This window comes from Nyctereutes procyonoides, unplaced genomic scaffold, assembly GCF_905146905.1.
Source record: "Nyctereutes procyonoides isolate TBG_1078 unplaced genomic scaffold, NYPRO_anot_genome, whole genome shotgun sequence".
Classification (NCBI taxonomy): domain Eukaryota; kingdom Metazoa; phylum Chordata; class Mammalia; order Carnivora; family Canidae; genus Nyctereutes; species Nyctereutes procyonoides.
Window position 1 is genome coordinate 60,299,961 of NW_026575046.1, and position 14,029 is coordinate 60,313,989.

Below are 14,029 nucleotides of genomic sequence, written 5' to 3' on the forward strand. Positions count from 1 at the left end.
TTGCCAAAGCTGTTGAAAGTTAACACTTCTCCATTCTTCTTTCCTTCTCTCCATAGGAAAACTTAAACCCCTTAGTAGTTCTGAATTTATTTAAACGGATCCCGGCCGAAGATGTCCCTCTACTTCTAATGAACCCAGAAGCTGGAAAGCCGTCTGATTTGATTCTCACACGACTCTTAGTGCCCCCTTTGTGTATCAGACCCTCCGTCGTGAGTGATTTGAAGTCTGGCACCAATGAAGATGATCTGACAATGAAATTGACAGAAATCATTTTCTTAAATGACGTCATCAAAAAGGTCAGTACTTCCAAGCCCTCTTAGGAGTGTATCTGTGCAAACACTCTTCATCAAGGTCAGGTTGACCCAGGATCTTTTTTTTTCTTCATTTTCCTCAACTTTAGCATCGAATATCAGGAGCGAAGACCCAGATGATCATGGAAGACTGGGACTTCCTACAGCTGCAGTGTGCCCTCTATATCAACAGCGAGCTCTCGGGCATTCCCCTCAACATGGCACCCAAGAAATGGACTAGAGGATTTGTCCAGCGCCTGAAGGGAAAGCAGGGTACGTTTCCAACAAAATGTACATGAGACAGTCTGCTGCCTTTGTTATCTTTTTCTGGAGTGTTCGGCTTATCTAAATGGAAATCACAGACTTTCCTAGTTCTTTGTGGTCCTGCTATCCCCAAACAGCACATGTTTGTGCCGTGGAGACCTATGATGTGTCTTTATCGATTTAGGTCGATTTAGAGGCAATCTCTCAGGAAAGAGAGTGGATTTTTCTGGGAGAACAGTCATCTCACCTGACCCCAACCTCAGGATTGATGAGGTAGCTGTGCCAGTTCACGTGGCCAAAATTCTTACTTTTCCTGAGAAGGTAAGTACCATTTAGCCACTCAATTCTGTGTTTCAAATCTAGTCTCTTATTTTTGAATTCCAAACGCTAGACGATTGGAAAATCCCCAGTAACCCACACAGCCCACAATTTGGTATATGTGTTATATTCCAGTTTCATAGATATGCCACCACATACAACATCTGTAACATGCACAGCCACAGGTGTGTCTGGCTTTGTATGTGTATACTCATATATACAGTTGATACACACTTCTGCAACTTTTTTTTCCAAGTTGGTTTGGAACTTATGTTTTTAAAGTAACTAAATGGTAAGCACCACACCCAGTTAATTTTCTTGGGATGGATTATTATTTTTTAAAACCTTTTAATCACTGAGTCAAATACTTTGAATATTTTAAGGCTACTGATGCACAGCCATAAAGGCTGCAGCACGTTATAGTTAACTCACACTCCTCATGAGTGTAAAATGGTAATTATAGTAACTGGGGTATAGAAGGTCCCTATAGCTCGGTGTAGTCCACTCATTTTACTAATGTAAAGGACTTTGCTGTTTCACTCTGCCAGTGGTGAGTTCAGATTGGAACCTGAGCTCCTGTGTGCCAGTCCCCTATTATCATTAAACTCAAGACCCTAGGCAGCAGGATGCCTGCAGTTGCCTTTCTTTCTCCTGGAATCACCCAAGGAAAGTGAAGGTTGAGGCAAAATTCAGGATAACGTACTAGCTTACAGAAACCTAACGGTATCTCCTTGTGTCCTCTTTTGTGTTCATGCAGGTGAATAAAGCAAACATCAACTTTTTGAGGAAACTGGTTCGAAATGGCCCTGAAGTTCACCCAGGAGCCAATTTCATTCAGCAGAGACATACACAGATGAAAAGGTAAATGCTGTCCTGATCTATACGTAACGACCTTTTCTAGACCAAGATCGCCATACTCAGCCACAGAATGCAGTCCAAAATACGTTTGTGACGTTTTAGCCTCTAGAAAATACTGCTTAAATCACAATGATCCTAGGTACATCATTTGCTGTGTTTGCACATTGCATATACACAAAATGTCCATTTGTTCTCTAGCATTTATTATTGGACTTAGGTAGACAATGCATGGAGTTATGAAAACCAATCATTTTCTATGTCGCACGAGCTCTCTGGGGTTACTTCAATGTCCTTACAACCTTGCTGCTGGCTCTGGCTTTTCACTGATCACTGGTGCCTTTTTATCTCTTGAGATAAACATAAGGTAAAATCATATCAGTAGCACTGTGGGAGAAGCTGACTTGTTACTGCGTTTCTGTAATTCTAAGTTACAGCGTTTTTCATATTTTAACATTTACGAGCTGAAAACTTATCTAACACCATGTCATAGTTTAACTGACAGTCTTGTGGAGGCACCTTTGATTTAGTAAAATGTGATCATTTTTGAGTCTGAATCCTGATGTGAAGACAGAGTGACTTAGTAAGGAGGCTCTGTTCTCACCAGTCATGTTTGTTATCACACATTTAGGTTTTTGAAGTATGGAAATAGGGAAAAGATGGCTCAGGAGCTCAAGTACGGGGACATTGTGGAGAGACACCTCATAGACGGAGACGTGGTGCTGTTCAACCGGCAGCCCTCGCTGCACAAACTGAGCATTATGGCGCATCTGGTGAGTGTGAGATTTCTGTTTTTATCTTCTGTCGGGTGGGAATTTGCTGGGTGTGTGATGCTAAATTCCCGACCCTTAAAATTCAGATTGCCAGTAATCTCAAAATTTTGTGACTTCTGATTTTTCTTTTCTCTCACTTTTTAGTTGGAGTGCAACTTTTACATTTCAAGCTTCCCTTCAGTGTTTTTAATACTTACAAAATCCACACACAACAGTGAAACAGAAAGGAGCTAATTGGAAATTAGCATCAAAGTGACTGGCATGATTCCACTTGCAAACAAAAATATATACATATGTGTGTGCACAGATTTATGTAAAATAGATATGGCAGGAAGTTGATTTCAGGTTTAACTTAGCATATTAACTATGGAACTAAACCACTTAGGAGGTTTTTTGTCGCAGTGGCCCTCCAAAGAAAACCTTCAAGCATATTTTCTTCGGTGGTGTAGTTTTGGAACAGTAGCAGTTCCTTTTTCTGGAGATTTAAAATGGAAATGAGATGCAACTTTAATTTGCTAAATATTCATAAATTCTATCTCTAAAGCCATTAAATCCATGAGCATTCACAGTGTTTAAACAGGCTCTTTGGATAGTTTTTCTAGAATTCAGTTTTTCACTTTAAGAACATGTGTCTTTTTTTTTTTTTTAAGATTTTATTTATTCATGAGAGACACAGAAAGAAGCAGAGACACAGGCAGAGGGAGAAGCAGGCTCCCCCGAGGGGAGAGAAATATAAGAGAATAAATTAGGAAAAAGGTTGATAAACTTTCAAGGGAGGCACCAGGCTGAAGTATCTGATGCCCTAACTTCAATATAACTAAGAGTGGGGCAGCCAACAGCATGTGCCTCCTGAAATATGATGAGAGGAAGGGGTGTCTGGGTGGCTCAGCGGGTTAAGCATCTGCCTTCAGCTCAGGTCATGATCCCAGAGTCCTAGGATCACGACAGCTGAAGGCAGACACTCAACCACTGACCCCTGTAGACGTCCCTATGAACACATTTCATCGGTTTCTTTATTTAAGTGTAGAAATACCAAAGAAGCAATTTATGATAATGGGGGTTACAATTACGGGGATCTGGGGAGATGAAGAAAAGTGTTCCCTTTCTGGAATCCTTTGCTTGGCTTTGGGGCATTCTCAAAAATGTTTTTGTTTGAAAACTTTCAAATATATACAAAAGTGGAAAAAGTAGTATGAGGAAGTCATATATTCTCATTCTTTGTGTTTAATAATTTTCAAGATTTTGCCACAGCTATTTTCTCTCCCTTTTGTCTTTGATAACCCCAGATGCCGTGTCTTCTCTCCGTGTGTATTCAGTTTACTTCAGTAAGACACACATAACCCCAGTGCAAGACCGCACCACACAAAATGAATGCTCAGTGCTTGGTATTGTCTGGCACCCAGTCCATGTTCACATTCCCCCACATATCTCAACAGTCTTTTCACAGCTAGTTTGTCTGATGCAAAGTCTGCACATGTCATTTGGTTGATAACATGTCTTCACTCTTGATCTAGAACAGCCCCCTGCTTTGATTTCATTGTTGTTGAAAAACTCAGGTCATTTGTCCTAAAGAATGTCCCGTGTTCTCTATATGTATACACGTGGCATTAAGAGTTTTTTCATTCTTCCTTTTATTCCTATAAACTGGACAGTAGCTCTCAAGGCAGGATCAGATTCATGTTCAACTTGGGCAAGAATAGCTCCCAGGTGATGCTGGCTATTTCCTCTTGCTTGCTTGCTTTTTTATTTTTTTATTTTTTTTTTTTTTAAATTAACTGTTCACATTTTTTTTTCTTTTTTCTTTTTTTTTTTTTTTTATTTACTTATGATAGTCACAGAGAGAGAGAGAGAGAGAGAGAGAGAGAGAGAGAGGCAGAGGCAGAGACACAGGCAGAGGGAGAAGCAGGCTCCATGCACCGGGAGCCCGATGTGGGATTCGATCCCGGGTCTCCGGGATCGCGCCCCGGGCCAAAGACAGGCGCCAAACCGCTGCGCCACCCAGGGATCCCTTGCTTGCTTTTTTAAAGATTTTACTTATTTATATGACGGAGAGAGTGTGAGAGAGGGGTTGCTGCAGAGGGAGAGGGAGAGGCAGGCTCCCCGCTGAGCAGGGAGCCTCATGTGGGGCTGGATCCCAGGACCCTGGTATCATGACCTGAGCCGAAGGCAGATGCTTAACCCACTGAACCACCCAGGCACCCCTTCCTCTCGTCATATTTCAGGAGGCACATGCTATTGGCTGCCCCACTCTTATTTATGCTGAGGTTAGGGTATCAGATACTTAAGCCTGGTGCCTCCCTTGAAAGTTTATCAACCTTTTTTCTAATTTATTCTTTCTTTTTTTTTTTTAAGATTTTATTTATTTATTCAGAGAGAGAGAGAGAGAGAGACAGGCAGAGGGAGAAGCAGGCTCCATGCAGGGAGCCCGATGTGGGACTTGATCCCGGGTCTCCAGGATCACACCCCAGGCTGCAGGCGCAGGCGGCGCTAAACCGCTGCGCCACCAGAGCTGCCCTAATTTATTCTTTCATGTTTTATATCTACCATTTGTATAATGAAGAATTTTTTCTTTTTTCTTTTTTTTTTTAATGAATTTTTTCTTATGAACTTTTTTGCTTACCCGAAAATACAATTCCTGAAGGAAAGGCAGCATAAATGCCTGATTCTTTTTCCTTTATTATCAGTTTTTTGAGGAGGAGAAAGTTGGTGTTCAGTTTCTTCCTGTTGAGTTAGTTTGGGTTTTTTTGTTTGGTTTTGCTTTCCTTTTTTCAGTGTCATTATAAACTCATGCATTTTTATTTAGTCGATGTGTTTTAATCAGCTTCTGCCATTAATCTGTTTGATATCAAACCGTGACATCATTGGCCAGCAGAGCCCTTTCTTGTGGCTCCTAGGTTGGTGTTTGCTTTGTGTTAAACTCATTGCATTGTTGCGATCTAATAAAGCTACTTGAATAAATCCACAAGTGATGTATTATCACTTGACAGAACATACTAGAAATTTATTTCCTTCACCAAAAGTGTCTAGTTCTCCAGGAAGCCATTTATTAATGTTTCAAAACTATGAAGTTTTTGGATAAATGACTAAGTCATTCTCTCTCTCTTTTTTGGTATTCCACAGGCCAAGGTCAAGCCCCATCGGACCTTCAGGTTTAACGAGTGTGTCTGTACACCCTACAATGCAGATTTCGATGGTGATGAGATGAACCTTCATCTTCCTCAAACAGAGGAAGCTAAAGCAGAGGCCCTTGTTTTGATGGGGGTAGGTAGGATGGCAGGCTCACTTTTATATAACAGCCCAAAAGGAGGGGAAGGGGGACGGATCCTGTTTGAAAGCACCCTGTAGCATGTAAGGAAGTGTCTGCAACTGGTGGAGAGTCGAGTATTTTCTGGCCTATAATGTGCATCTCTAAGGGAAAGTACCTACCCAAGCACCAGCTGTGAAAAGATAAGACAAGGGTGTACCTAGTATCTTGACTGTTGGGTGGCGTGGGAAAAGCAGATGTTCTACACAGGTGGATTTTTTTTGGTAGCTGAAGGTTCTTTTAAGTACAGATACGTTTTACTGAATGTTCTGAGTGAAAACCTTCCTACAGTATATTTCATGATTGCTGGTAATCTTAAGGACACACTAAACAAAATCATTTTGTAGAGGTTAGGTTTTCCCTTTTCCCCAGTATTCTGGTTTTCTGTGCTACGGGCTGATTTGTCTGTAGCTGTCAGTGCTCCTACGTTCAAAACACTTTTCACCATTTCTGATTCGTTCTTTTTAAATCTGTTTAGGGTGTTAGTATTGATTCTAAAGTGAAGGCGATTAAGTTCTATGAGCAAATCTATTACACTACAGGAGTATTCAGCGGGGACAGGCAGGAGGGGCTGCATTCTTGGCCTCTGCCTGGGTTTTTTATGCCTGAAGTTGATACAGCTTTTCTGGTAAAGCAAAGTATATACTGTGGTGCATATTTTGTATATGGACTTAACTACTAAGAGATTCATGTGGCTGAAGTACACTGTGGTCTTCAGTTTTTTTAAAACACTGATTCTTATTTATTCAAATGTTTCAGCATAGTGGAGTTACTTAAATAACATAAGAGGTTTACTTTTTTTTTTTTTTAAGATTTTATTTATTTATTCATGAGAGACAGAGAGAGAGGGAGAGAGGCAGAGACACAGGCAGAGGGAGAAGCAGGCCCCATGCAGGGAGCCTGACGCGGGACTTGATCCTGGGACTCCAGGGTCACGCCCTGAGCCAAACCACTGAGCCACCCAGGGATCCCCCCCAACTCTGTTTTATCTCCAGCTCTTTTTATCTGTTTGTTCTTTATCCATGAATGTAGATATTTGTTATGGTCATGATTTGTGATAGCCTGTTTTCCTTTTTTACTACTTAATGTATTACAAATGCCCCCTTGTGGGTGTCTGGGTGGCTCAGTCAGTTGAGTGTATGACTCTTGGTTTCGGCTCAGATCGTGATCTCAGGATTGTGAGATCAAGCCCCACATGGGACATGGAGCCTGCTTAAGATTCTCTCAAAAAAAAAGAGAGATTCTTTCTCTCCCTCAGCCCCTCCTCCCTCTTTAAAAAAATTAATAATATAAATTTAAAAATTAAAAATGCGGGCAGTCCCGGTGGCCGAGTGGTTTAGTGTCGCCTTCAGCCCAGGGGGTGATCCTGGAGACCCAGGATCCAGTCCCACTTCGGGCTCCCTGCATGGAGCCTGCTTCTCCCTCTGCCTGTGTCTCTGCCTCTCTCTTTCTCTCTGTGTCTCTCATGAATAAATAAAATATTTTTTTAAAAAATTAAAAATGCCCCCATTTGTTGTAAAGTCTTCATGATTATCCATTATAATGGCTTCACAGTATTTCACCAAGTTAACACACCAAGATTTATCTACCTTCTGTTGAATTTTTTTTTTCTTCATGAGAGAGAGAGAGAGGCAGAGACACAGGCAGAGAGAGAAGCAGGCTCCTCACAGGGAGCCCGATGCAGGACTCAATCCCCAGACCGGGATCACATCCTGAGCCAAAGGCAGACACTCAAACACTGAGCCACCCAGGTGTCCCCCTTCTGTTGAAAATTTAGGGTATTTTCCCTATTTCGATACGAGGATGAATCCCTCAGGGGCCATCTTTGTGCATTTGGAGTCTTTCTTCTGAACTATTTCTTCAGACTCCTCAGCCTTTTAAAATGATTTTGGTTGATGTGTATTGAGTGCCTGGGTGCCAAGTATGCTTCTAGGAATGTAGCATAGAATAAGGAAATCAAAGTTCTTGTTCTCCTCCCTTTTCAAGTCGGGAGAGGTGGAGAATAAATATAAAGTAGGTTAGGTGGCAGTAAGTGCTGAGAAGGAAGGAACAAAGCACAGAAGGAGGAAAGAAAATGAGAGGGGTCCTATTCCATAGAGGTTGGTCAGGGAGGGCTGTTGGAATGATAACACTTGAACCAACTTCTGAAGGAAGTGAAAAATTGAGTAGCATGGCTGTCAGCAAAAGAACAGTCCAAGCAGAGGAACAATAGGTGCAAAGACCCTGTGGTATGATCATTCCCCAGCAGGACAAGAGGCTAGCCTGTCTCCTCCTAAGCCTCAGTATTGTAGCAGTTGTGATGAGCGCTGTGTTGGGTGCTGGTGGACAGCAAGAGAGAAGATGATGGAGAGTGGTTGGCCACCATCCAGTTCTGCACTCCCACTGTCAAATGGTGCGTTGATACTCTTTCTGGTCTCGTGCTCTCATTGCTGGTAAGCTCTCCAGAGGACATAATCAAGAGTTGTAAAGCATTAGAAACAGGCGATTGTCCACCAATAAAAAGTAAGATTAAATTATGTCCCATTCATACCACAGAATCCCATGCAGCCCTTAGAAATGATGATACAGTTTGTAGAGTTATTCGCATGAAAGCTATTTATGATTTATCTTTTATTTAAAAGAACAGGCTGTGTATATAGCGTGATCCTACTTTGTTTGGTAAAGAGATGCTTCTCTGTAAAAACGTTTATAGCCGGAAGTTGGAAGGCTTATATACCAAAATCCTATAACAATGGTTCTTTTGGTTTGGCAGTTCCATGCAGAGATGTTTTTTGGGATTTTTTTTATTTTTTCACCTTTTTTGTGTGTTTATTTTTTATATATATAGAACATACTATTTTGGTAATAAAAAGTAATGTTTAGCATGTTGCTAGTGATAACAGCTCTGTAACTGATAGTGATAACATCCTGTCACCAACCAGTTGGACTTTAGCATCATTGACTTTTGTCAAAATAACATACCTTATTGGTTACAAATGACAATAAGACACAGGCTCCAAGGATATTGGGATGGAAGGATATTTAGTTACCATCAGGACAAATCCCTCAATTTCATGTAAGAAAATTATCTTGACTCAGCAGTTCTGACTCAATGGAGTGGGTATGGTTCTAGCCTGAGTGTAGTCCCAAGTTACCCTGGAGACTTGGAAAATATGCAGATCTCCGCTTCATGTGCTCAGCCTCCAGACCACCTCCTTATCCTACCACAGAGATTCTCAAAAGCAAGCATGAATAGCTGTCTTCCAGCCCTAGTTGGAGGATCACTGCTGTGCTGAGAAAGCAGGTCTCTCCCTTGGATAGCCTTTCACTCCAGGTGAGGTTGCCCAGACAACCCATAAATAACACAACTATCTTCACATCAAGATTTGAGCAAATTTATATGTCAGTTATGTCTCAACAATAGCAAAAATTGAGCAAATGCACTCTGATGCACAGAATGTTTAAACTTGTTAATTATGCCGTGAACACCCAGCCCCCCTTTTTGCTCAGTGTAGGCACTCATTAAATTTTGATTAAATCCTGTTGTTAATTATTATTAGAAAGCCAAGAGAAGTTCAGCAGTTCTGCCATCATTTTGGAGAGGTATGAAATTGATTGACTTCAAAGATGACAGTGCTACTAATCATCATTCATAGAAGTGAATTTTCTTTGGAGAAATGAGTTTATTAATAACTATGAAGTCTTACATATATGGAATTCTTGTAGGAATCCAAAACAAGGGGATCCCTGGGTGGCGCAGCGGTTTGGCGCCTGTCTTTGGCCCAGGGCGCGATCCTGGAGACCCGGAATTGAATCCCACATCGGGCTCCCAGTGCATGGAGCCTGCTTCTCCCTCTGCCTGTGTCTCTGCCTCTCTCTCTTACTCTGTGACTATCATAAATAAATTAAAAAAAAAAAAAAAAAGGAATCCAAAACAAGGGACGCCTGGGTGCCTCAGTGGTTGAGCATCTGCCTTCAGCTCGGTGTGATCCCAGGGACCTGGGATCGAGTCCCACGTCAGGCTTCCCGCAGGGGGCCTGCTTCTCCCTTTGCCTATGTCTTTGCCTCTCTCTGTGTGTCTCTCATGAACAAATAAATAAATCTTTAAAGAAAAGGAATCCAAAACAACTTCACTCGGTATTTATTTCAGTGTTGGTAGGAACATACAAGGCCCATTGGTTATTTCCCCTCAACAGATAAAGGAACAAGGAGCTGGTGACAAAGCTGGGATTGAACCCCCTGGCTTACCTTTCTCAGCCTCTTTTTTTCTGGTCACCAGCCATTCTTTATTTATTTACACCAGTTCTGAGTCTTTGTGGTACAGTTCTGTGGCTTGCATCACGCAAGCCGAAGAACGTCCAGGAATGGCTAACATATTGTGTTTGTTTTGCCTTCAGACCAAAGCAAATCTGGTAACACCGAGGAATGGAGAACCACTAATTGCTGCTATTCAGGATTTTCTAACAGGTGTGTTGATGAATTTACTTGAAAGGAGACTGGAACACCAGGATTCTCATTCACAGTGAATCATGTCACAATTTAAAATGCCGTTTAATTTCCTGCACTTAATTCTGTTGTTTGTGTGCCAAGTGTGACCGTGAACTGACTTGAGAGATTTAGTATTGGCTGGTTATGCGTGGGATCAGTAAGCATGTGTTGAGCTTGTAAAGTACACTAGACATTTTTCTAAGCACTAGAGATATGGCAGTGAGGCAGAAAGGTCCCTCTCCTTGTGGACCTTCAATCCAGTGGGAGCAGGGAGCCAGCAAGCAGTTGTATGTTTTAAATCACTCTTAGTAATAGTCCAAATCCATTTTAAAATTGAAACCTTGTGATTCTCTCATAATTTCATTCCATTTCTTTGTTTTGTGTTGTTTCCAACATTCGTAGGTGCCTATCTCCTCACCCTTAAGGACACTTTCTTTGACCGTGCCAAGGCTTGCCAAATCATTGCTTCAATACTGGTTGGCAAGGATGAGAAAATTAAAGTTCATCTCCCACCCCCTACGATATTAAAGGTTTGTGTGGGAACTGGAGATGCTGGTGACAGATTAGCCCGTGAGCACTCTGCAGTCTTGAGACCAGGCTCAGCCAACTGATGTTGTTGCTTCCTTTGTCCTGTAGCCTGTCACCCTGTGGACGGGAAAGCAGATCTTCAGTGTCATCCTCAGACCTAGCGATGACAATCCAGTGAGGGCCAACCTCCGAACCAAGGGCAAGCAGTACTGTGGCAAAGGAGAAGATCTCTGTGTCAATGATTCCTGTGAGTTAAGACAGCAGAGTGGGAAGGGGCGGAAAACAGGTAGCCAGTGACCACCTTCACATATTCACATAGCAAGCAAATCCAAGGTTTCTCTTAGGAAGTTTATCCTTTGGGAAAATGTAGTTGATGTTTTTCCTCTCAGATGTGACTCTCCATTTCTCTAAAAGATAGAGATCGTGTAGATACGGGATCCAGGGATTAGAATGTTTTCCAGAGCTCTAGATGTGACTAGTTTCTGTAAATCAATGCAGTTTGTTTGTTTTTGCCATCAGCAAGGAATGTATTTAAGGAATATAATTTAATCACTTTACATCCCCAAATGTGTTCATGGCTTAAAAATATAACCAATAGGTCTGTTTACTGCCTCTCGAGTTCTTTATAACATGAAGATCAGGTGTAACCATGAATGAGAGAATTTAAATGTCACACCATCTGAGTCATCCAGACTAACTCAACCTAAAGTATGGTCCAGAGACCAATGCCATTCAGGCAGCATTTTGTTTGTGGCGTGAGCTCCTCTGCTCCCCCCAGACTACTAATAAGCAGTTCCCAGCAGGCTAGTCTCAACAGCATGGACTTGGAATGGGCTTTGCTAGCGAGGCCTTGTGACAAGAAATGGATCTCCAGGACTCTGCACTGAAGAACTGAACTGCAGAGTCTCTGAAGGCCAAGAAGATCAAGATTTCTGTTGTTCTGTCATGAGGAGTAAATGTTTTGAAGGGCACTGATTTATCTCAGGTTTCTGACCATTACTTTGAAAATACACTCTCTGGCTTTTTAAATGTTTTGGCTTCTTGTTTTAGATTGTATTTTGTTTCTACCTAGATGTGAATTTCATTTTGTTGTATAGGCTCTTCACAGTGACGTTAGTTTTCATTCTCTTGGATGAATAACAAAGTGCTTTACAGTTTATAGGGTACTTTGTTGAAAATGATTTCATCAGATGCTCAAAATATCCTCGTGACATAAAGATGACAAGTGGTTAATACTGTCATTCTCAGTTCACAGTTGAAAATGAGGGTCAAGTTGTACATTTTGGAGTTAGGATTGTAAGGTAACTAACTGCGCTTTTCATGCTTTTTAAAAGTCCCTAGATTTTTCTTTTTTCTCCTCAAACATTTTTTTTTTTTAAGATTTATTTATTCATGATAGACAGTGAGAGAGAGAGAGAGAGGCAGAGACACAGGCAGAGGGAGAAGCAGGCTCCATACCGGGAGCCCGACGCGGGACTTGATCCCGGGACTCCAGGATCACACCCTGGGCCAAAGGCAGGCGCCAAACCACTGGGCCACCCAGGAATCCCTCCTCAAACATTTTTAAGAGAATTTTTATTCACTCTGCTATAATTTTTTTTTTTATGATAGTCACAGAGAGAGAGAGAGGCAGAGACACAGGCAGAGGGAGAAGCAGGCTCCATGCACCGGGAGCCCGATGTGGGATTCGATCCCGGGTCTCCAGGATCGCGCCCTGGGCCAAAGGCAGGCGCCAAACCGCTGCGCCACCCAGGGATCCCCTCTGCTATAATTTTCAATATGAGAATGTGTTTTTCTCAACTGCCCTCACACTGGTTTTGGAACGAGGCTAAGTATTAAGTAATTGTTTAAGTGCATGGTCATCGTTATCCTTGCAGATGTTACTATCCAGAACAGTGAGTTGATGAGTGGCAGCATGGACAAGGGAACACTGGGGTCAGGATCCAAGAACAACATTTTTTACATTTTGCTGCGAGACTGGGGGCAGAACGAAGCGGCCGATGCAATGTCGCGGCTTGCCAGGCTGGCTCCTGTCTACCTCTGTGAGTATTTCTGCATCCTCGCTTTACTGTTGTACTTGCTGAGGTCTTAGGGGCTTTGTGCTGTTTTCTTCTTTCCCTTAAGCCCCCCACTCCCACACACCACACACATACCTGCACACGGGAAAGGAGACTTCTTCCAGGCTAAATCGTCTGTTCTTTGGTCCACGAAATTAGCTCAGTACTGACTGGTCCGGTTCAGATTTGAATTTGCTCTTGATTTCTTGTCTTACATGCACGGTAGCTCCCTCTTGGCCATCAGACAGGGTCATTAGACCAAGGGTCATTCACGGATTGCTTCCCAGGTGCCTGTGCTCTGGGTGCAGCCCTCTGGGCCCTCGAGACTCAGCTCTGCCAGGTCCCTCAAGTCTTTCCCCTCTCGCCTTGCACTGTTCTGTTCCCTTAGTTAGCTTGTGTTTGTGCATGCTCTAGGTCCAGGTTTTTACATGCACAAAAGCATTCGCATTCAACTCCTATACTTGATCGATTCTTTGGCTGGGTATGGAATTCTGGGTTGAATTTTATCTTTCCTCGGAATTTTGAAGGTCCTGCCCTACTCTAGCCTTCAAAGCTGCTGTCAAAGTGGATTTCTATTCTTATTTTCACATTGTTGTATCTATCTTTTCATTCTGGAAGCTTTGAGAATCCTCTGTTTTTGGTGTTCTGGAGGTTCACAGTGGTAGACCCTTAGTATTTTTCATTTATTGTGCTGGGAGCTCTCTTAATCTGCTGCCATGTGTCCTTCAGTTGTGGAAATTTTCTCATTTTTGGTTCAATTTGGTTTTGGGGTTTTTGTTGGTGGTTACTGGTAATTTTCTAACCTCAATTTTCTGTTCTTTATTCTTGGAATTCCTGTTCATTGTATAAGTAGATCTTGTAGATTGGCTCTCTAATTTCCTTATCTTCTTTTCCCTGTTGTCTCTTTGTTTGTTGATTCCTTTATCTTTTAAAGTAATTCTATTGATTTTTTTCTAACTATCATTTATTTAGCTTCTAACCATAGTCTCATTTATTTTTTTTTTTAATTTTATTTATTCATGAGAGACACACAGAGGCAGAGACATAGTCAAGGGAGAAGCAGGCTCCATACAGGGAGCCCGTCGTGGGACTTGATCCCTGGTCTCCAGGATCAGGCCCTGGGCTGAAGGCGGCGCTAAACCGCTGAGCCACCTGGGCTGCCCCTCCATTATT

At 42.2% G+C, this 14,029-nt stretch overlaps 1 protein-coding gene across 1 annotated transcript in view; it reads left to right on the forward strand.

Annotated features, from left to right (window-relative positions):
* POLR3A (RNA polymerase III subunit A) overlaps positions 1-14,029 on the forward strand; it is a 51,949-nt gene that overhangs the window by 11,718 nt on the left and 26,202 nt on the right. The window contains 10 exon segments of the mRNA XM_055325136.1: positions 57-296; positions 401-563; positions 739-875; positions 1,630-1,733; positions 2,359-2,500; positions 5,621-5,761; positions 10,181-10,250; positions 10,674-10,801; positions 10,908-11,046; positions 12,677-12,841. Of these exon segments, the coding sequence (XP_055181111.1) occupies positions 57-296; positions 401-563; positions 739-875; positions 1,630-1,733; positions 2,359-2,500; positions 5,621-5,761; positions 10,181-10,250; positions 10,674-10,801; positions 10,908-11,046; positions 12,677-12,841 (1,429 nt within the window).